Source organism: Clytia hemisphaerica, unplaced genomic scaffold (genome assembly GCF_902728285.1).
Source record: "Clytia hemisphaerica strain Z4C2 unplaced genomic scaffold, Clytia hemisphaerica genome assembly, whole genome shotgun sequence".
Classification (NCBI taxonomy): Eukaryota; Metazoa; Cnidaria; class Hydrozoa; order Leptothecata; family Clytiidae; genus Clytia; species Clytia hemisphaerica.
Genome location: NW_027104107.1, coordinates 664,663 through 689,133, shown reverse-complemented (window position 1 = coordinate 689,133; position 24,471 = coordinate 664,663). Strand labels below are relative to the sequence as shown.

At 35.6% G+C, this 24,471-nt stretch overlaps 1 protein-coding gene across 1 annotated transcript in view; it reads right to left on the bottom strand.

Moving 5' to 3' along the window:
• Positions 1 to 12,205: 12,205 nt before the first annotated feature.
• LOC136813274 (LON peptidase N-terminal domain and RING finger protein 3-like) overlaps positions 12,206 to 24,471 on the bottom strand; it is a 31,960-nt gene continuing 19,694 nt past the window's right edge. The window contains exons 9-21 of the mRNA XM_067069784.1: positions 22,322 to 22,989; positions 21,304 to 21,422; positions 19,725 to 19,847; positions 19,351 to 19,468; positions 18,875 to 18,962; positions 18,570 to 18,684; positions 18,376 to 18,396; positions 18,043 to 18,143; positions 16,402 to 16,569; positions 16,175 to 16,271; positions 15,693 to 15,771; positions 13,119 to 13,195; positions 12,206 to 12,640 (exon numbers count right to left, since the gene is read on the bottom strand). Of these exons, the coding sequence (XP_066925885.1) occupies positions 12,425 to 12,640; positions 13,119 to 13,195; positions 15,693 to 15,771; positions 16,175 to 16,271; positions 16,402 to 16,569; positions 18,043 to 18,143; positions 18,376 to 18,396; positions 18,570 to 18,684; positions 18,875 to 18,962; positions 19,351 to 19,468; positions 19,725 to 19,847; positions 21,304 to 21,422; positions 22,322 to 22,989 (1,990 nt within the window). The 3' untranslated portion in view covers positions 12,206 to 12,424. The remainder of the gene's footprint in view (positions 12,641 to 13,118; positions 13,196 to 15,692; positions 15,772 to 16,174; positions 16,272 to 16,401; positions 16,570 to 18,042; positions 18,144 to 18,375; positions 18,397 to 18,569; positions 18,685 to 18,874; positions 18,963 to 19,350; positions 19,469 to 19,724; positions 19,848 to 21,303; positions 21,423 to 22,321; positions 22,990 to 24,471) is intronic.

Genomic DNA, 24,471 nt, shown 5'->3' with positions numbered 1-24,471 from the left:
CATTTTGTTAAGTGAAATTCTATTCTATAATGTTTACAGGAACTAACTTCTAATAAATTTAGAATAAAACTACTGTGTTATGGACCCAAAATGAGCAATTATTTAGCATTTCTTCCATAAAGCTAATTTTTTGCTCTTTTTTAACCATATGAGGTTTTTATTCTTGGTTTTATCTTCATAGTCTATTAGCATGTGTGTAGAAAACTCAAATATACCACTTTTGAAGTTCCAAGGTCCTTAATTAGAGCAAATTATTAGCTTTTCTTTCAAATAGGGTTGCTAATTACTAGGTCAAAACAGGGCCATAGAACGGAAAAATCTGGGCCCTTTAACAATTTGCATTCAAAATAACTATCCAATTACCATTTTTTCCAGTCAGATTAAGAAAGTTCATGCTCATATGCACAAAATTAGCAATTTAGAATATAGTGTCAAATGCTAAAAAGTAGCTCATATCGGGTCACTACAACGGTTTAGAATTTCGAAAAAAGTATTTTTGAGGTCCTGTGATCATAAAAAAATCACTTTTTTACTATTAAGAACCCCTAAATTGCTTTTTTCAAAATTTTGAATTTTTTAAAATGTCATTTTGGTAAGAATTAAAAAACATGTCCTTAATGTAATACAATAGTAATGACTGACCTCTCAAAAATCAATAATATGTAAGCTGTTTTCGAACAAAAAAATGTGAAATGAAATGTTTCGAAAACGTGATTTTTTCATAAAAAATATCTCTCATGTCGAAAGCATAAGAAAGTGAATCTTCCCTGTTAAATGTAATCTTTCTATTGTAAGGTGAATTATAATAAACGTGGTATGAGGTATAGGTTCAAGATAATAAGAATTTGTGAAATTTTATTCGAATCAAGCAAATTCCACAATAATGTGAGAAAACAGGAAACTTTAAATTGCAGAAATAAAAACAATCTTGATCTAAATGAAGAATAACAATCAAAAAATAAACAATAGCTCATAAATCATTGACAAGACCATTTCAAGTTTCGATTGATGTGAATGAAAGAAGATGGAACAGTTACTTCAATTTTCCAATCCCTTTGAATAAAAACCACTTAAAAAGATATGACCGTTCCTCATAGAGACTCCACGGTTCTCCTTTGGGGTTCTTTTCATTGGAACACAAAAAATAACATGATTTTCATTGAAACTTAAATAAAACAAAGCAGTAAATGATGCTTGCTAGTATTGTAGGATAAACATTTTAGACAAACTTTTTAGAACACAAATCCAAGAAGAACTTTGAATAAAACAAAGCAGTAAATCATTAAAATTTAAGATGTATGCGTTTCTTTGTGAAATTTAATAACTTGTAATTACCTGGTACAAAGAAGACACCAAAACGTCAATTAATGAATAAAATTAAATTTCTAGTTTTCACTTTTATTATTAAAATCAGTAGATGCTAGTATTGTATGTAGGATGGGCAAAGGTAGTCTAAAAGATTACAACGCCCCTCAAACAACATCACAACACACATGCTAGTATTGTATGTAGGATAAACATTTTAGAGAAACTTTTCAGAATACAAATCCAGGAAGAACTCGAATTAAAAGAAATTATTACTATTATTACGACTAATTTCGACCTGGCAAATTAACAGCGGACATAATTCAAATTTCAAATAATAGAGGTTTCTCCTACATAATTGATAGTTCCAAACTTTCGATACATTCTTAAGAAGAAGAAACAACTTATGAAGATTATTGAATTGCTCTTCTCCATGTGACAATAATCACCACACATCATGTTCAAAAAACAAAAGTTTTTGAAAAGTTGCTACTCACTTGAATGTTGAAAAAGACTTTATGTAAATTTAAAAAAAAATCAAAATATAAAAGCCGCATTCTTTTTCACCGTTCAACATATCATTACCAAATCCTTAACTTTAAAATGATGGACAAAATTAATGAGATAAAATACGAGGAATTGAAAACATCACCATATTAGAATTATATACTACCCAATGTAGCGAGTAGACATTCCTATAAACCATGGCTAAGTGATCCTGAACAATATTCTTCCAAAATTCTTGTGGTTAAAGATATCATGAATGAATGAGAACAAAAAACAAGGAAAAAGGAGGAAATTATGAATAGTGAAACAACATGGTTTTTAAAATGATAAATGGAGATTCTACAGTAAAGGAATAAATATTTTCATGAAGTAGGAATATTAAAACTGTTTTGATATAGTTATACACTGTTTCCTAACCTCATGAAATATTCATCACTAGAAACATGTTTTTCACAATAGGAGTAGTCAACAAAACTAATACATAATAATTCCTTGTACCTTCAGGGCAATTTCAAGACTACTACCCCTGAGACATCATCAAGATAAAATACAGTTAGCTTTCCAATGCCATTTCGTAAATGGTTGACTTTTTATATACAGTATTCTACTCCATCACAACACTGATTTACTTTGGGATAGACATTACTTTCTGTGAGAATTTCGGTAGACTTGAAGGAATTCACAAGTAATTATCACCCTGTTTGCAAGTCCTTTATTGCTCCATATTTATTGCATTCTGATGTTGCATAAATATGATATTCCATAAGATGCAGAAAGTAATCAAAATAAGAATCTTTTTTATTGATTTCAAATTAAATTAAATTCAATAGAACCAAGGGAGTAGACGAAAATTATAAAATCTCCAATTATTGACTGTTGACCAATGTTGTAATGATGTATACATAGTGTCCTCCTGGGTTGGTTCCCCCTACTAAAAATCTAAATTTTTTTTGATCCCTCCCTTTTTTTTACCACCCAATATATTTAATTTCTTTTTTGGTTCCCTCCTCTCTTTTGCTTTCCCCCAGTTATTTGACAATTTTGCGGTTCCCCCATATGGTTAACATACTGTCGAACGTGCTAACCGCACTGACTCAACTTCAGTATCTTTGAAATCATTCGTAGGCCCAATTGTAAACTTAATGGCTTAAGAAAAATTATAGCATTTTGGGTTTTAGCCTCGTTTTGGCGAAAAACTCGTCCCCAGGCCCCAAAAATTAAAATTTTGAAAAAATGAAAAAAAAAACCCCAGAAATTTGCCCAAGGATCAAGTGAGCAAAATTTCAGCCCAATCGGACCATTTTTGAAGTCTCCAGCCTGCCCCAAAGTTTTTGTGACAGACACACACACACACACACACACACACTGACAGACAGACAGACATTCTCAGATTCTAGCTCAACTGAAGTTGAGAAAAAATCTCTTAAATCAAGTTTAAAGTTTTGGAAAGCTTGAAAATATAGCCTTGAAACTGCTTGAAAAATGAAGTTTTATTGAAAGATTGGTTTGGTTCAATTTTTCATTTATAGAAATGTATTTCTCAGGTCTATTGACCTTTCTGAAACAATCTTACATCTTTACAATTTATAGATCTTATCATTCCATTCGTTTGTCAATTCTAGTTTGAATTTCCCTACAGACGCATTTACAACATTTCTACGGCGGATCTTGAGGCTGGGTAGGTTCATGACTTGTAAACGTTCGTCATAATGAATGGTTTCTATAACCACCAACAAGTCTTGTGGCCCTACATTGGACACTTTCAATTGCATCAGAGTGTTTGATTAGCCGTGGAGACCAAACTGCTTGCGCGTACTCAAGGTGAGGTCTCACAAATGCAATGAAAAGTGTGCGGAGCATCTCAGGAGAAAAGGAAGTCGAAGCTACTGTTAATCAATCCAACGATCGAATTAGCCTTCTTGATCTTGGTGTAGATGTGCTCTTCGAAATTCAATTCACTATCAATAATCACTCCAAGATCCTTCTCTTGATCAACATGTTCTAAGACAGAGCCAGCGATCTCGTAAGGATGTGCATGTTGAATGTTCCAGAATTTCCCTAGTGTCAACACGTGACACTTGTCAGGATGGAATTTCAACAACTAGTCATCAGACCACTTTTCAATTGCCTCAATAGCGTGCTGAAGTCTAATTGCATCTTCAGCGTTATTTATTTCTTCAACCAGCTTTGTGTCATCGGCAAAGAGGAACATTTCTGAGTTGATGACTTTAGCTGGATCATTGATGTAAATAACAAAAAGGAGTGGACCTAAGACACTTCCTTGTGGTACGCCACTATGCACCTGGTAATTCTTAGATAACTTTCTATTGACCTTCACATATTGGTAACAATCGGACAAAAATGCTTTCATCCAACCAAGTACCCTTCCTCTGATACCATACGCTTGGAGTTTTCTTAGTAATCTGTGATGTGGAACGGTGTCAAATGCCTTTGCAAAGTCGAAATAGATTACGTCAACAACCTTATCATTGGATATCGAGTCCGCACATTTGTCTAAGTAGTGAAGTAGTTGTGTCACTGTCAAACGCTTACCCATGAACCCATGTTGTTTGGTTGATAGCAATTTCTCATTCGTGAGGTGTTCCATTATTTGTTTCTTTAGGATTCTTTCCATTACTCTACACGCAACTGATTTTAAACTAACGGACCTGTAATTTTCTGCAAGGTTCTTTTTGTTCCTTTCTTGTAGATCGGGGACACATGTGCAGTTTTCCAATCATCAGGTAGTTTACTTTCTACGAAGGACTTGGCCATGATAGTATGTAAAGGACCGGCTATGTAAAAGGCCAGCATTTTCAGCATGACTGGGTGAATGTCATCAGGTCCTAGCGATTTATTAGGATTCAAACCTTTTAGTTCCTTTCTGACCATATGTCGATTGTTAGATCGAATGCTACATCTGTGTCTGTTTGTAATGGAAACTCAGGTAGTGATCCAGCAGGTTCATTCGTAAAAACACTGCAAAACTGATCCTGTAGGATGTCAGCTTTATCCTCATCAGTAAAACGAAGTGATGATTTATCATTTGGATCAAGGCGAAGAGGGGAAATTCCCGATTTGGTTTTCATTGAGTTCCGGATATGCTTTCAAAAACTTCTTAGGGCTTCTTTTTGCTTGACCACAAATTCGTTCTTCTACTCTCGGGTACCTAATAGCCAGGGGGATTGGAATAAACGGGGGGGGGGGGTTGGAAAAAATCTCAAAACTTAATAAGCGGGGGGGTTGGAATAAAAATGTCCTGGGTGGAAAATTTTTGAAAAGGAGGCTAATACAGCATAATTGGGACAAAAAACGGAACTTTCAAAAACATTTTCCCAAAAATTGATAAGCGGGGGGGGGGGGAGTTGGAATAAGAATGTCCTGGGTGGAAAATTTTCGAAAAATTGATTAGCGGGGGGGGGACGGCTATTTTTATTTTTAATGCATTCTGTTTCAACGCAACATTCGAACGTAAATGATAGAACACTGTGATCACTTTTATGAAGTGGTGAAAGATAGGTTATGTTGCTATAACCTGGCTTTCTTCATTTGTCAGAATCAGGTCAATAAGTGATGGCGTATCGGTACCTCTAGCTCTCGTTGGTTCATCGACGTGTTGGTAAAAGAAGGAGTCTCTTAAAGCTTTGAGAAATTGTTCGTCTTCCTTTGTGTCATCGTGAACAGTTGACCAATTTTCCCAATTGATATCTTTATAGTTGAAGTCTCCAACGATACACTTATGATTGTATTTCTTATTCATTTCCTTCAGAAGAAGATTTTAAGTGCTGTATTGTTTTTTGCTGATGGTTGGACTTCGATACATACATCCGAAAAGCAAAGAATCCGCTCCTTTGAGTTTGATTTCCAGCAAGCATACCGCCTGAAATTCACTATTGGGTGTCACTTCGACCACATTTTTGATCGATTTATTTATGTGTTAAAACGATGATTCCACGTCCAACATTATTTAAGGCATTTGTTTCGTAGGGTTCGGAGTAGCCTTCAATGTGATAGTCTTGTATGAGACGTTCTTTTTTTGAATGTTTCGGTTTTACTTCACAAATTGCAATGATATCGGGTTGTTCTTTTGAAATCACTTCATTTAGTTCTCTTTTCTTTATTTTAGTTAGTTGGTCTGCATTAGTATATAGTATGTTAAGGTTTTTTCGTTCGTTAGTTTGTTTGTCTTTCTTCTTTTTTACGTCTTTTTTTCGTGTTTGGTTTATCGCCGATATTTGGCGTTTATCTTCTTTACACCGAAATCCATTTTTTGCAAAACTCGCACTCTCCAGACTCCATCTTTTTCATTTTGATTTCGTGCCTTAGCATCTCTTTGTACTTTTTTCTTTGAGCTTGAGTTAGATCTTCGCAAATGCTGATCCCCTTATAGGCATCGATTCATTTTAGCACAGGGAGATTTCCAAAAACATTCATTTTCTCTTCCTCACTGTTCAGAGTAACAATGAGGGAACGCTTTTTATCGTCTAGTGATTTACCCATTCTTGAGATATACTTGATGTTAATTTTGACGTGGAGCTTTTCAATAAGTGTTTTCACCCATGCTTCATCTTTTTTGGTAGCATCATCTGTCGTTGGATCTCAACACCATGGATGATGTTCTTTGATCTTCTGTTCTTTTCCCTTTTTTCTGCTGCCTCCTCCTCGTGGACCTCTTTAACAGCGGTCTTGATATCGTCATTAGGCCCTTGGACATTGGCAGAGGTGGTTGCGGCATACGATTTTTTACATTCCTCTTTCAATGATGATAAGATTTGCGTTCGGTAGGTTTCTAGTTTTTTTTCCAGTTTACTCTCTAAATATTCGACAGCATGAAACGCCGGGTCATTAGACAATTTATTCAACAACTTCCATTGAAATGATCTGTCACAGCTATGTCTACCATTTTTAGCGCAGTCCGAGAATCGAGCCGAGAATGTCCGCAGAACGCAGACAAGCTCTCGCGCGGGTGAAAAACTATAATCTGTCAATCATCTTCTGAATCATCAGTGAATAGTATTCGATTATCATTATCCCTTTATTTTCATTCCTAGACCTTTTTCAAAAAAAAGGAAAAATAGAAAAGTTGTATTTTTTACTGCTCTATTCACATACTGAATTTGAAAGATCTTCTATGTGGCGTTTTTTTGCAAACTTAAAAAACTGATTTTTGTCCCGCTTTTGCTGGACTTTAGCTTAAGTCCTTGCGTGCAGCATAGGGTACAAAGTCCAAATATGTGTTTCCTGTAACTTTTGTATGAAGAGTTAGGTCTATACTGTTTGATACTTCAACCAAGTTTATCGATCAAACTTTAATCATCCCATAATCACAACCAAATGTGTAATGTTTGAATTAGACATTTGACAGGCAAATCGAGTTGATTTTAGCTGGATTTTAAATCCAGAAAGTTGGTACAAAAGGCTTAGAAGACAACTTAGTTGTCTTCGCCATGACAGTCTGAAGGGTTGCAAGGTTGGAAAAAAGTAAACCACAGCACAGGAGTCAGTTGTAAGCTTTATACTTTTTCATTACATTTTTTGGGGTTTTCGGATAAATAATTCATAGTGTCCTCCCCCCCCTGGATTCAGGGGGGGGGAATGGGTTTTGAGGTCAAAAGGACATATAGGGGGGAAAGAATTTTTTTTGAAGCCAGGGGGGGGGAACGAGGGAGGGGGGAATGGAAAATTTTCATTCTAGGCATGGGGGGGAACTCACCAAAATCAATTCAAAATATCTACAACATCTTATTGGATTTGTCTTTTACAACACATCAGACAGTATAGACTTAAACTCGTATATCAAGATTACGGGATTTCGAGTACGGAGCGATTTTACTTTCGTTTTGAGTGGTTTCATTTTCGATTTCAAGCCAACATCTTAGCAACGGGGTACTCGCCCATAGTTACAGGGATTTGTGCAAAAAACTAAACATAGAACATTTTCCAAATCCCCCATTTCGATTAATGCAATGAAAAATGGAACTTTTCTATGTTTCACTTTTTTGCACCTATTCTTGAAAATGAAAATATTTAAGATTTTAAGTTCTTCTTTTATTCAATGCAATGATTTTTTACAGCACTTTGTTGACAACTCTCGCATCAAATTCCCGCTTTCTTCAGTAAATTGAAGATGGGAAATAGCCTAAACCGTGGATTGAAACAAATATATGAAGGATGGGATTTTACGGCCATTCGTTGTGCAAGGCACTGAAAGGCCAACGGTGCCTAAAGAAGGGCCATTTGAAATGCGGCATCCTCATTGGTCAAAATTTGATATACAGCTGCGAAGGAGCGCTGGGAAGCAATCAGTACAAGTTAACTGTTTGTTGTAGATTTCTATAAAAACTTCTCTCAGGGATTACTTGTCAATGTACATGTACACATGTGCTATGTCAGCTTGTCAGCGTTGTATTGTTGTAAAGGAAAAGATAAAAGAGGTAAGACTAGCCTAGTTTCTAATCCTGATATAGAAGTTTAAGTTTAGACTGTCAGAGTTACCTAGACAGTATAGACCGAACTCTTCATACAAAAATTACAGGAAACGCATATTTGGACTTTGTACCCTATGCTGCAGGCAAACACTTAAGCTAAAGTCCAGCAAAAGCGGGACAAAAATCAGTTTTTTTAAGTTTGCAAAAAAACGCCACATAGAAGATCTTTCAAATTCAGTATGCGAATAGAGCAGTAAAAAATACAACTTTTCTATTTTTCCTTTTTTTTGCAAAAGTTTTAGGAATGAAAATTAAGGGATAATGATAATTGAATACTATCCACTGATAATTTGCAGCACTATTGTAAAGCTGATAGACCAAGCTGTGATAGATCATTTCGATGGAAGTTGTTGGAATGTTTACAAGGCTCTTGACAGAAAATCCTTTGTTTTATTGTCAATGATGACAATGCCGTTATTAATTTTGTTAGATTTGACATATTGATGTTTGTAAGTGCACTTTATAGTTTTGATTCCCATTGAAGAATCATATTCTGGTTTTCATGTTATTAGATGCTGTTTTAGAGCTTTAAGACAGTTAGGCAAACCATCCAGGATCCTGCCATTCTATAAGCCAGCAAAAACTAAATGCCACTTGTAATCTTAAGTTTCTTACCATTTTCCATCGAAAACAACCAAAAACATTGCTACTTCCCAAAGCCGGAGACCAAAACAAGTTATCTTCCAAGATAATGGCGCCCTTTTGGATCTATTGTTAAGGCTATCTAAAATAGCGGAAATAGCTGCGGGAAGACAAACGCGCCCGCTGCTTCGAGGGTGGTAACGCCAAAACGCTCAATATGATCTTCCAACAGAAGGCGAGTTAGTTGCCGCATGAGTTACGTCATGCACTCCACTGCAGCGTTCTTAACGAAGCATGTTTCAATGAATATCATTAATTATAAGAATATCTTATATGTGCTTACCTTCAGTAAACTTCGAGTGCTTCATTGAAAATGAAGAAGGTAAGAAGATAAAAAATGCGCTGGACAATTTTCTTTGTAACAGTTTGGTCAATCATTGCTGAAAGTTTGAAAAAGTTTTTCTGACGCAAAAAAAATTTCAGCCAATTAGAAGCACAGTGTGCTTATACTTACTATGTTTACTACATCGTCTAGGCTTAGAAAAAGTGCGAAAACACACGAATATAGTTTTTTAATGAGTGATGTTATAATTTTTTTGATTGCGGCCATTTACAGGAACTCGCCAAATGTTCCTAAAGAGAGTAGTGCTAGAGGGACAAGATCAATCGGCTATTCCATTTTTAAACCATACAGGGATATTGACAAACTTTTCCAAGGGGGTCTGAGCCTTGATTTTCCAAGGGGCTTTTGGTCATTTTCAGATTTTCCAAGGGGGTTATTAAAGGTTTCCAGGCGGTTCTCTCCTCCTAAACTGGCATCAATAGTCACTTTAGGACCCTCCGTGACGCCCGTACATGTACGGGTGTGTACGGGCGACACAGAGGATATGATTTCCATTTACGCCCGTACAGCCCGTACTATGTACGGGTGGTACTTTAAATTTATATCTTTGAACGCCCATACACGCCCGTAGTATGGTCCTGTTAAGATCAATCGAAAATAAGTATAAATCTAGAAGAAAAACATATCCATAATCCTGAGTTGTATATTCTATGAAGGTTACTTTCACAAAATTTAAAAAGTTTGTACACAACACATAAAGTACAAGGGTGGGTTGTGTGTCTCGATTCGCAGAGTGGGCGTTGCGTCGGCAGTGCGATTCAACAAAATTTTATCAAAGGTGATGGCGTTTTTCTGGGGGAATTAATAGCGACCCGTCGTACAGCCAGTGTACAAATGAACGGGCCGGGCTGTACGGGCGTCACGGAGGGTCCTGTCACTTTCCAGGCTCTTTTTCACAAAATTTCACTTTCCAGGGGTGTCGACTCCTAATTTCCAGGGGATTTATAGTGAAAAAAGTTTGTCAATACCCCCTGTACAATTTTTTTTTGGAATAGCCCATTTATCCTGTTTTTACTGCTGAGGGAGATAATGTTATATGGAGTAATTTGTTATTCAATAGACTGCTGCATTCTCCTAAACAACTATTCAGAGACTTGCTATCAAACGCCTCAAATGATGCAGCATGAGAAATCACCAAAAACAAAGAAGCCTTTTTAGCTTAGCTATCTATCTGGACGACTGGGCTAGGCTAATACCACCAGGACCCTGCCGACGCACCGGACTTAACGAACACCGGACACGCGAAAGTCCGGTGTAAAATGAGAATTTTTTTTACCACCGGACAATTTCTACACCGGACTTAAGGAAGTTGGATGTCCGGTGTCGGAGAAAGATATTTTTTCCCACCGGACAATCAAAACACCGGACATGACCAGTCCGGTGCGTCCGGTGCGGTGTTTCTTATTTTTTGTTTAATAAATGTCCGGCGTCCAAAATTCCCTGTATGCAACACCGGACTGACACCGGACTTATTGCGTCCGGTGTAGCGAAAGGATACTTTTTGCCACCGGACAAATACAGTGGACAGTCCGGTGCGTCGGCAGGGTCCTATACCACCACACTGCCCCTATCCCGCCCATCTCTAATCAACAAGCCATTATGGTAATAACCGGGAGGGCACATTGCTATACATTGTAATCAACAATATAGAATACTTTATAAAAAAGCTCATACTCAACAACAAAATGTATCCTGCAAAAAAACAACAACAGAAGAAACAGTTTTAAAAAAACTAAAAAAAATGAACAGATTACCCTGATTTTTGTCCGCCATGTTTGTTTTGGTCTTCTCGCGTTGGTCCCCGACAACTTTTTCCGACTCGAAAGCTAAAAGACCTTCAGCCTGGCTCCTTTTTCGTGGCTTCATTTCCTACCCAGGAGTTTCGTTCGGCGGCGGGGAAGTGCCGCTGGAGTTCGAAAAGTGGACCCTGTCAGATAAATGTTTTGTTTAGTAAATTTGACCCCCTGTCAGAATTTTTCTTAATTCCGAGCTGAAAAGTGGCGAAAATAACTAAAGCGGAAAAGTAGACGAAATATTAAGTTGTTTTCAAATTTTCACCCTGAAATTGTCCAAAAAACAAAAATCGCCCCACCCCCTCTGGGGATCGTTAACTTTAACTTCTGAGTAGATGACCGTTTATCATCGAGGAAAAATGTGAATATTCACGTATGCAAGAAACAGGTATCTGGAACGTCGTCATGCTATCGCTTATTAGAACTAGAACATATATCATATTCTTTCGTCACAATTAGGAAAACTGCCGTAAAATAGCCCTTGGGGGTTGGTGCATAATGGCAAAAGTTATGCAAACTCGTACCATGCCCCCATTTCTCGGTTATATCTTTAATGCTTTTTTTATCCGTCTGGAATTTAAAAACAATAGTTAGTTTAGTTTCACGATCCTCGCCATAAAAAAGTCTCATCGGATAGGAAGATAAGATGATTTTTCATAATTAAAACAAACAAACAAAGAATAGGGTTTTTAAGCTTGTGAGTTCCCACTATAATCTTCGGGAAAAAATTCTTTAAAGCCTTTTTCGCTTGTTCGCTAGAACTAGACGCTACCGTGGAGAGAAAAAACCGTCTAGCAAAGGCAAGCATTTGGAATGACATGGTCTAACAAAATCGCTGAATTTGGCACAAAAATCAATATTTTTTTCAAAAAAATAAAAATTCCAATTTTAAGAAACTATTAATGACTATTTACAAGATTTACACAAGTAAGGGAGTAATGAAAAGTACAAAAATAATACTCCCTCGAGACAGAGATCATGATTGTTTCAAGACTTTTAGTTAAATAGGTAACACAAAAGGTTCTTCCCTCGAGAATTTGTAAAATTTGTAGTATGTTCACGTTGCAATCGTTGTACGATATTCTTGCTTTGCAATCCCAGGTTAACCAGGTTCCAAATTTTCTTTGTGGTTTTTCTTGGTGGTTTTTCGATACCATAGATTCAAATAAAATTATAAATTCTGATGATTTTAACTTAACTATTAATTCATTTAAACCATTTAATAAATTAAGTCATTTTTAAAGTAGATTTCTCCAAAGTTAATGAAGGTCTTCGAACCAGCTGTCCTTCTCACCAAATAATTTCAACTCCTTCCAGAAGGTAACTCTCCAGTAAACCTCTCTCTCTCATGGAGCATTCATCCTCTCACGCGTGGCAACAATATGATTGCGAACAAGCTCTAATCTTTCCGTCACATTTTGACATTGCAGCGCAGCGAGTGCATCATCATCGCTGTGTACCATCAAGCGAATCATGAACCAGATCCATTTTGGACCATGTTCACTGGTCAATTCATTCTGATTCTGTTCAGGAAGGTCACCATATTTCATGCGAATTGTATGCTAAACAACAAAACAATTTGTATGGTATAGTAGATAGTGTAATATTTATTCTTTCTTTAGAGCATCAACGTAGATTCACATTTTGAGTTATGTTGAATGTCTCCGTACCGTAGACCTTAGACGTACGTAGACCTTTAGAAATTTATGGGGTGTATGACAACATTGCATGGGTTACTGGTTTTATTCATACACTCGTAATGTAACGAATCTCTATTGGAAAAGTCGATAGGAAAGTCGTAGCCTGAAATTGACCTCTATTCAAAAAACTCACTACATCTACTTGTTTTTAGATCGCTGAGAAAGACATCAACATTTCTGAACTCCTCCTTCTAAGGGTTTGGAAGAGGCAACGTTTAAAACGTTTAAAGAGGGGTCTCAGCTAAATACATAAGGTATATACATATATGTATTCCTTTTTAATTGATACAAAGATATCATGATAATGTGAAGAGAGATTGATACTATTTGGTTATATTACCTTGATGACTGTAGGTAACATATTGAAGAAGGATTTACTTTCAGTGTAAACTGTGTTTTCCAAGTCTTTCAATTCTTCTAAAAGGCAAAAATATAGGTCACAGAAAAATATCAAGCATATAATATAGTCATCGACCTACCTATGTCTGTCTATCTCAACATAATCTGCAGCGGAGACAAAAAGGCTATAATTTTTTATAGAATTTGAACTACAATCGGTTACGAAATACTTGGCACAAAAAGGAAATCCACCGGGGTGTTTTGAAACCACAATCGATTTGCAAGTGCTCTAAAGTAGGTTGGAAGGGTAGAATTTTAACTCTGAGTTTTAACGCTAGACTTAAGACTTAGGACCTTAGGTTCTGAGGATCCAAAAGTTCAAAAATGGCACAGTAGGGCTTGAAATATAGCCTAGAAACCAATAAATCCCTCCCAGATCGAAATAATCGTTGAAATCAAGTTGAAGGCCTGGAATTGACATTCTCGCTCGAACTTCAATTTTCGAAAAATGGTAAATTAGCCAAAAGTGCCAATATGTTATGGCACCGATTGTAGATCCCGTAAAAAAGGTATATTCCCAAGTGGAATACTATCAAAATTCAAAAAATTCAAAAATGAAGATGAAAAATGGAGAAGACAAGTAATACTTTAATGGACCTACCTATTTATAAAACGAATAATTAGAATTTAATGGAAGTAATGTATAATTTTAAATTTCGATTTATATATCTATTGGAACGGAGAAAGCAATTAAGAAACACCTTTTCGGTAGTACTAATGTGCATCTATGTGCAAAAAATCGCAAAAAACTAATGAGAAAATCTCGAGAAAATCTCAAAAAACCGCTTTTTTCGGGACATTTCCGGTTCTAGCGGCCGGAAAAATTTCTTTTTCGAAAATTGGGCTCTGTCACATTTTGGGCATTGCCATTTTACATCATTGTGCAAAAAATTATGAAAATCTGTCGAGTATAAGTTGAAAAGATGAAGGAAAACCGTTTTACGCCGGTTTTCGGCTGTTCCGGCGATTTTTAAGGAGGAGTTCCGGATTCAAAGGATGATTTTTTTTTGGAAATCACACGATGCTAAGTTTTGGGCATCATCATAAAGAACATTTTTTCTGTAAAGAAACAATTAAATAAGTTGAAAAAAATGTGACGGAAATGTGAAAAAAACGACGATTTCCGGCACATTTCCGGTTCTACAGACCGGAAAAAATTTTTTTTCGGCAAACGGTTTTCGACACCTTTTCGGCAGTACTGATGTGCATCTATGTGCAAAAAATCGCAAAAAACTAATGATAAAATCTCGAGAAAATCTCAAAAAACCGCTTTTTTCGGGACATTTCCGGTTCTACAGGCCGGCCAGAAAAATTTCTTTTTCGAAAATTGGGCTCTGTCACATTTTGGGCATTGCCATTTTACATCATTGTGCAAAAAATCATGAAAATCTGTTGAGTATACGTTGAAAAAAGAAGGAAAAACCGTTTTACGCCGGTTTTCGGCTGTTCCGGCGATTTTTAAGGAGTTCCCTCAAAGGATGATTTTTTTGGAAATCAAACGATGCTAAGTTTTGGGCATCATCATAAAGACATTTTTCTGTAAAGAAACAATTAAATAAGTTGAAAAAATGTGACGGAAATGTGAAAAAGCGACGATTCCGGCACATTTCCGGTTCTACAGACCGGAAAAAATTTTTTCGGCAAACGGTTTTCGACACCTTTTCGGCAGTACTAATGTGCATCTATGTGCAAAAAATCGCAAAAAACTAATGATAAAATCTCGAGAAAATCTCAAAAAACCGCTTTTTTCGGGACATTTCCGGTTCTACCGGCCGGAAAAATTTTTTTTTCGAAAATCGGGCTCCGTCACATTCGAGGGTTTATAGTAATGCACCTTTGTGCAAAAAATCAGAAAAATTGAATGAGCCAATCTCGAGAAAAGTTGGTAACTAACTAACTAACTAACGAACACGGGTCAATTTATAGGACCTCCACCCCACCGGGGTAGGTCCAAAAATGAACTTCTTGCAGAATAGTGCTGTAAGTTTCATCTTTGTATCAGAAACTCTTTAGTCTTTGAACGTCATAAAAGCGAAAAAATATTTAAAAAATATTTATTGAGTCAAAAAATACAGCTTAAAACTATTCCCTAGTTGGCGAGAACAGGGGCTCCTTTTTATTGTTTAGGAAGTCAGTCAGAGATTAACTATGGGCTAAATCTTCCGATAGAATAATTTTTCTTAGATCAAAGAATCGCTCGTGCGAAAATGAAAACTATAGTATAATTATAAAAAAAGTTGCTTTTTTGTTCTTCATTTTAAATCTTCATTTTCATATCTTTTTTGAATTTTTTTTCCTTTTTGGTAATAAATTACACACATGTTAATCTTTTCAACAAGCACCAAACCATTACATTTGAATTCTTTCAGGAGGTAGAGCCTTTTTTGTTTCCGTTGAAGATTATATTGAGACAGACTTTATTACTTGGCGAGTCAAGCCGAATTCTATGATCTGCAATTGGAAATAAAAAGGTGTGAAACAACACCATCTCAAAGTTTAAGTTTAAAGAAATTACCATTGACTTCGACAGGCTGATCGTAAAGTAATTGAACTTTGGCTGTAGAGTATCCATCCCGCGAACCTTTTTCCAAAACCTGTCAAGTATGAAGAAAATTATGAACGGTTTAAAAAAATATAAAAATATAAACAAATTTGGAATTTTTCTGGCTGACTTATTTTGATTCATTCGTTTGGGCAACTTGTCCAAACTGAAGTCATATCCCAACAAAGATTTACGACCGTAATGCGGTCCAAAATCAGAGTAAATTCGGGCGTAAAATCTACCCTTACTTTGAGTGTATTTGAAAATCTTTGACTATTTTAAGGCAAAATATGGTCAGATTTCTCAAATTTTAGACACTTAGAGTGCACTTATTCTCGTTTTTGCTCATTTAGACCCTCACAGTGCACTTTGGGAAAAAGGACCCTTAAGGGCCCACGTACGATCGGTCGTTTACTTTTATTGGGGGGGGGGAGGGTTTACACAACAATTCATACCTTGAATCTTCTACCACCAATACTATTTACAAGCATCCTACCATCGTCTAACAGCTGGTGATCTTGCATCTCTAACATAACTCCATATTCTTTGAAACTGAAAAAAAAAGACATTGCACTATTAGATGAAGAACATGTCCTTGAAACTGAACTCAATTTCCGAATACCAAAACTAGTTACATTGAGGTTAAAGGATGTTCTTTAATAATAAAAGAAATTCTGCCTACCCATTAGCTTCATCATATATGCACATTCCGAAAGATCGTTGAGGGGAATCTAGACATCTCCTCATCATCAACTTGTAACGTGGTTCGAAGACGTGCAACGGGCATTCCAACATTGGAAATGTTGCCATACACACAAAGACGGGTGTCGTTACAATATTGTCGCTCTCACTGGTGAAAGAGAGAGAATACTGGTTCAAAATCGAGACGAACTTTAGAACACCCCTGTAGTGGCACATACCAAGTGCCGACAAACTGTGAGAACATATCCTGTTTGAAAACTACCCTCTCATTCCCATGGAAAGTTTAAAAATTTTGTGAATTCTCACTAGATTTTTGAGTTTAAAAGAATAGAATCTAAAATCCCCGTAAACTGAACAAGCGATTTTCGTTGTAGTCGTAATCAAAATTTCACCAGGGACAATGAGACCGGGATTTCATTATGTTGCATTCGCACCAAGGGGGAAGGGGCTTTGCCAACATTGAAGATTTAAATATTAGGGGAGTATCCTGAAGTTTGATCATATTATATTAGAGATTTCGTAATCATGGAGAAAGGTCGCTCAAAGTAAAAATATCTTATGGTCATGCACCTTGCCTCTTGGAAAATGAAATTTTAAAATCGATCATAAATACACTTTTTTATATAAGAAACAAGAAATATTTCGGATTTTCTCGTTTTGGCACTTTGAGCCTCAAGAGCGATTTTTTAGGTTTTCAGGCTTTGCACCCTTACATTTTCAGGCTAAGCATTGTTCTAAAGTATCGTTTTCGGCCTTATTGAGCCTCGTTGTTCTCATAAAATTGTTCTTATAAAAAAATGAATGAAAATTTCACAATAAAGGAAACGGATTAGCTTAAAGGTTTAAAACATAAGGGAGCTAGGAAGGGAAAAATAATTACTTCATAACATAAGATGGTTTATAGAAGTATGTGCAATGCAAAAAAAGCTCTAGAAAAGGAACATTTCAAAAGATTGAGTGATTATTCCGTGACAAGAGAGAAATCGTCTTAGATTATGTAAGAAAGAAAGAATATGTTAGATGTACTGTTTTATATTTATGAAACATAAAATATAATCATCGTCATTACAATTCATGAAAGATTCTTACATAACTTAATATCACTGAGGTTAAATCTCCATTATAAGCAAAAAATTGCGCAACTTAATGAGAAGAGGATCTCTTGAAAAGTTTCCAAGAAAAATAAGTTTATAGTGTAAACTTACAAGATTTTTAAAGTGATACTGTACTCATATCATTTTATATAGTTACGTAAGTTAAACGTTTTGAAAAAAATGACAAATAGAGGGAAGGAAATATTTAGATTAAAAAGCGACATGTCTATGTTTGAAATATACCATACACAAATTATGTAACAAGATGAACTAAAGGAATTTCAAAGAAGTAATTTATGCTTTTTGGTCGGCCGATCTTCTCTTGACTTAAAGCCCTTTACACACTAGAAGAAGTCATCTCGTATCACGAGACAATACTTTTTTTTGGTCGTGGCATAACCATCACAATTCGCATCAAGCACTGCGGCCAAAATTCGAGTAAGATTAAATTTTTCATGATAAGACATCCTGCTTTATAGTTTAGTGGGTTTCCATTGGAATGCGTTATAAAAAAAATTTTAACTTACAATTTCAAGGTAGTAGACTCCGAAATGGCAGCTTGCTTAGATTGTTCGTACTCAGCCGGCCAACATGTTCTCACCATCATATCAACTATCACGTCGACGGGCTGTAATGGAAAAGAAATGGATTCTAAAATAACCTTTCTTAAATTTTAACCAAATTGCTCGATTGTAAGATCTTCCATTATTTATTCAAACCTGGAGAATCAAACTAGATAGAAACACTCGGATCCATCAACTATCGACGTTTCCGTAGTAGACAGAATGTAACTGCATTACAATCATTCGCAATGCTAGATCGACACTGAAATTGGAAAAACAGATTTGAAAACCACTTACCTTTGGTTTTATAGTGATGAGCTGAAAATGAAATAAAAAGAAAATCAATATAGAGCTCGCCCTTGAAAGACGTACAGTATACCAGATATAACTTGTGAGCTAAACTAAAATACCCAAACTGGGAAAGAATGTACTTAAGATAAAGGTAATAAACAGTGTAACATAAAATAGTGATGTATAATGAAGGAGCTTACATCTCCAATTGGTGTACGGCATATCGAACAGACGGTATTGTAGTCTAACGATCGTTCCAAACATAGAGAGCAAAACGTATGGCCGCATGGCGTCGTCGTCGCAGCGTAATAAACCCTGAAATATTATACGAAAAGATTTATTTTAGTTCTGAGGGGTAGATAAAACCTTCGTTTCAATGACAAGGGTTAATAAATCAGAAATGATTTGATTTTTTACATTAGTTTTATACGTTTCCAATTCAAATTTCTTATTAGGTAAATTTCCTGCTGAAATGATCACGTGATAAACAGATCAGATGTGTTACCTGCAGCATAATGCACACGTGAATCGACTTTTTAAAGAGTCTGAAGTGGTTTTGTCAGCTATATTCAATTCATACCGTGCACCATCGGCTATTGAAAGAAAAAAGATATCGTTAAAAAGCGAACAGAATTTTCCTATGACAGTAGCCTTGCATCGATTATAAAATTGGTCTAAGAGTATATTAATATTGCGGTTTGGACTGTCATTAACCAGAAAGCAATTACTGAAACTATTCTCATAGATCAGGTTGAGAGACGCATGTTGGGAGGTCTAGATTCGCCGATAATAACACTTAATTATAAAAAACTTAACGATGCTCTGAGGTGCTTAAAGGCCTAATTACACAAGTAAGATAATATGAAAAGTCAATTTAAAATAAGCAAGGAAATCAAAAATTTGTCAATTTAGACTCTCACTCTCTCGTCAAGAAATGTCAAGAAAAAATGTATTTCGTGTTTTGTATAAAGTTACTTTTACCTGATGATTCAGACAAAATGAATTCGAATCCTTTTTGCAAAACAGTTTTCATTAGACGCTCAAAAGCCTCCTGGTGTTGGTGACTATCTTCGCATTCTTTCAACAGTTTTGATAAGCTCTACAAAACAACAACACATTAAGACAATAAACATGATTTAAGAAACTTAAATTTTATAAGTAACCAATTACTATTTTCTTTTTACATGTGAAAGCAGAACTAACTTTACAAAACATTGTTCGTATGTACATACTTCTTTACAGAATTAGTCTCGCTTATTCGATCTTGAAATAGAGATGAACATTGTTCGAATTAGAGAGAGATTTAAATGCGATCACACAAGAAAAACCAACTGCAATCAAGCAAAAATAATCACCTCGGAGAAGAGTTCTTTCACAGTTGAACTTTCAGGCTCGATAACTAGATACTTGAAAAATGAGAACGAACTGGCTAAATGATTGGAGAGGCCTTTATATGCCATTCCTTCTCGATAATAACCCTGAAAATAAACAATAACATAATAATCACATAAAAACCAGTTTCCCAAAATGATATAAACGAAGTGCGAATAAATATCGAACATTTCTATATTCATTATGATAGGTGTCAGGAAAATTGCCCCCGAGAAAACTGCCCCCCGGAAAACTGCCCCCCGGAAAATTGCCCCCCCCGGAAAACGGCCCCCCGGAAAATTGCCCCCTAGGAAAATTGCCCCAGAAAATTGCCCCCCAGAAAATTGCCCCCTAGGAAAAATTGCCCCCCGGAAAATTGCCCCCTATTTTTCCATTTTTCGAAACTAAATCTAACTCAATTTTCAACATTTGGGAGATTATGGATTACGCAATTTTACGTGATCGCATCTTAACGGATTAAGAGATCTAGAATATTTTGGGGCTATATTTTGGTCCAACGGTTGCAGGTTGCAGCCGTAATTTTCATTAAGTTGACGCTTTTTATAAGGAATAATGTGGTTTAACCATGGAATACAGAGAAAGCGTTTTCTCTGTTTAGCGATAGTCAATTTCAATGTGTTTTATAACTGTATTTCTTTCGCTATTCAAGTATTTTCTTTATGGTTTTACAAAATTTCTTGGTCATATGGAATGGATAACTTCATTCTTACTATATTCCTCACGCTGACCATTGATCTGCTTTGCATGTTTTAGTTTTTAGTTTTTTCTTAAAGAAAAAAGACGCCTCAAAAACGACTTTTACAAGTTTTGTATGAGGTGGAGAAAGATAGTCGAGTAATAAAATCACTTTCAAAAAAATCTTTCCCCATTTCTTAACCCTAAGCGCCCTATCCGTGCTATCTTAAGTTAAGGGAACTAATTTTTACTAACTCGCCAAAATAAGTTCCCACCAAAATTAAAATTTCAGTTTTCTTGGCTAAATAACCCCTGAAATTATCAACGCTTATCAATTTTTCGGAATCTGAAACTTCTTTTTTGTACGGATTATGCTGTTATAGCCTTTTTTCCAATCCACCCCCGCTGACCCCCGTTTACTAGGAACCCTAAGAGTAATTCAAAACTACTTAATTTTACAGCTACAATGGCCATTTGAAGTTTCATTGGACTTTATAAAAAAGTGGAAAAAAAGATGGCGGGGGGGCAATTTTCCGGGGGGCAATTTTCCTAGGGGTTAATTTTCTGGGGGGCAATTTTCTGGGGGGGCAGTTTTCCTAGGGGGCAGTTTTCCTAGGGGGCAATTTTCCGGGGGGCAGTTTTCCGGGGGCAGTTTTCCGGGGGGCAATTTTCTCGGGGGCAATTTTCCTAGAACCATTATGATAATGCAAGTTCCAAACTTGAACACAGTGTTATTTCAACGTCCATCTAACACTTTTAACGTCTTTAAAACGTTAAATAGAACGTTAAAGCAAGGTCGTTTCAGATGGGTTAAAGATTGAACGTGGTAAGGTATTTCATCATTATTGTGTGAAGTTATGGTTATACCTTTGCCCATTTTGGACTGATTTTGATGGACCTTTGTGCAGCAATCAAGGAGTCTGCAAAGAGTTGTTGCGAGTGTTTGGCCTGTGAAAGGTTGGACCAGCTCAAGAAACTTCTCGGGCCTAGAATGAAACTTTATTATAAATTGGTGGAAACTCTGCTGGCCACCCTTAGAAAATTAATAATAACATTCCATGGTAATTAAACGAGAGAGTTTCATAATCATAATGTAACAGAGGCCTTATCCTTTAACAGACATGTAAGTGGATGTGACGTGTCCAGAGCTCGTTTTGTGGTCAAATACTGTCAAGTATTTTCCTATGAGAGGTCCATGATTACGTGATACTGTAAAAATAGATTGTAGGAAAACGTAAACAAATCTATGACAAAGTTATGTAACCATACATAAAACCATGGCGTGCAGACATTTTCAAGTGACTTTAAAAGATAACCTTTTAGAAATATCAATTGTGAGAATTGTTAGATTAACCTATGATGAAAGGTGGTTTTATCTTTAAGAGAACCCTCTTCGTTTGGTTACATCACTTCAATAATATGCATTCAACATTTAGAAGTTACCAAACAAAGTCAAAAAATTTCTACAAGGGTCAAAGAGATCAAAAGTTTGTTAGAATTATGATTTCAAAACTATTTTCTAAAGAATCATAAAGAAGCAGATCATGTCCCAGTGCCTTGTATTTAAGGATTGTCAAACTCCCAAATTCTTAGAAAAAAAAGAAAGGAACAATTTCCAACGAACGGATTTGGCTAATTTTAAAAGGTAGTTCCCAAAAACGGAGTTCGATATTATAATGTAGGTTGCATCATAAAATATACACGCACATACAGATTTTACAAGTACCACTTAAAAGAAATCATTCAACTCATCTCCCATCATTTGCTTACACAGCACTTTTAGACAAAGGAAAAAAATATTTCCTTCTCTCATGCCTCTTGAAATTTCTCCAAAACCATTATCACATTAGAATTAGCGATACCGTAAAAATACAAAGCGACTTACTTATTTTGATGGCTTCCTCGTAATGGGCTTCAGCTTTCTTGAAATCTTGGCTGCCGAAAAATGTATTCCCATCCAGTCTCAATCGAATAGCTTTCAATTCATTTGGATAATTGTCTTTGACTATTGTATTCACTAAAACATTAACCCCGTACTTTTCTAGTTCAGATCTCCGAAAGAAGTTTTTCCACCTTGCCAATTTCAAGTTACTTTGGTCACATTTTAAACAAAGTTCACGGTGAAGCTGTGTTTCTCTCTTTTGTATACATTTTTTACAAAACGTATGACCACAGCTGAGAGTTACTGGATCAATGAATAAGTCTATACAGATTTCACATATAAAAAATTCTCCGACGTTTTTTTTATCTTCGGTGAGGTGAGGGAACTCTGTCTTCTTAGTTGATCTCAAACTATCAACAAAAAAATCAATCATTTTTGAAAAGAAGTCTTTAGAAGCATATTCATATTCCAGCTCTGAAGCAATCACTTGAAATTGGTTCCATACTTCTTCCATCTTTGCAGGATCAACTAAAAATTGAGGGTTTGAATCGTCATCCATGAATGAAACGTCTTCTTCGTTCAACACGACCATCCTCTCTTTTTTCATTGCGAATTCATTATGCATGAAGTCAACACTGACAGTTTTTAATGGATTATCCTCATCTACCAGTCTACAAAAAGAAGTGAATATAAATTTCATACATAGGGTACAAGGAAAAAATATTAATTTGACCCTTCATTATATTACAAAAGTCTTGTAACAAAGAGAACGAATTCAAGTGAGATTTCCCATTTGATATTATGCAAGTTATTTCTAATATTTATATTTTGTAACTTTGGTGTAACAAACGCTTTTCCTATGTCTAATTTTCTTATTGTAATGAAGAAATGTCTTAAAGATTATTTAAAGTAAAATATTATTTTGTAAAAAATTAAAACATTTAAGCTTAAGACTACATGATGACATGCCATGATGACATGATCTGGAGCAAAAAACTTCCAAATTTTATTTGGACAGCTAGATGATTAACAGCAATCGCTCATGTAGGATTTTAAAGTTTGATGATAATAATAATAATAATAATAATAAACTTTAGTTTTTTATGGTAGTTATTGAAGCTAGATAACAATTTCATTAAAAAAATTCAGGAGGTTTTGTATCTGCTTGTTGCTTGTTCTCCTGTCTAATCTAATAAGACCATTTAAAAAAAATACTACTATTTTCAAAACCTTTTTTGTTAAAACTGTCAAGAGCAGCCCAGGTGATACCTTCAAAAATAGTCAGATTTGGCTGAAATTTGACACACCTGCCTCTTCAGATTGGTGGAATTCTTTTGAAAATTCTTATTTTTTTAGGCCCAGACTGGCCTGGGGACAAGTTTTTGCCAAAATGAGACTATTTTATGGAGGCAACTGATTTGAAAATGACCATCATAATTACAAAAAGAAATAGGGTCTCAAAACCAGACCCTTACAGTGCTGAGAAAATTTAGCCAAATTTGAGCTATATATATAATCCACCAGTTTATAAATGGAATAGCCGTTTGCATGGGGAATAATTATCTGAAAATTTTGTGTCAACTGATATCTACATTATAATGTTGGAAAGGAATAATTACAGTTGACTCATGCGACCAAAAATTTTCTTTGAATTAGAGAAAGATTTGAATTACAGCTTCTGAGGGGACTAATTTTGAGTTTGAATTACAGGAACATACAAAAAATAGAGGTGTGTTATCGTGCGTTTCCATTTCAAGAAATGACGTGCAAGTCATCGATTACGCATGTAATCAACAAAAGAAACCAATAATAGATCAAAAAGAAAAGCCATAGGTGGGAAAAATGACTGTTGTGTGATATTTTAAAAAGAAGTGTCCAACCAAATTAAGGTAAAGCCTTTATACAATCAGGATTCTTTGAAAAGAAACGTTCAAATCAAATTCCTGCTTTCCTTTGAGAACTAAAGATAAGAAAAATTCAGACCCTCATAATCAAGGATTGAAACAAATAAAGTTATACAACTGCTCGTCATCCAAGGTGCCGAAAAGCCATTAGCGCCAGATGTTAGGACCAGACATTAACCTACATCATACACGGCAATCTCATTGGTTGAAAAAGACTTTCTGATGGAGCGCCATACAGGAGCCACTGAG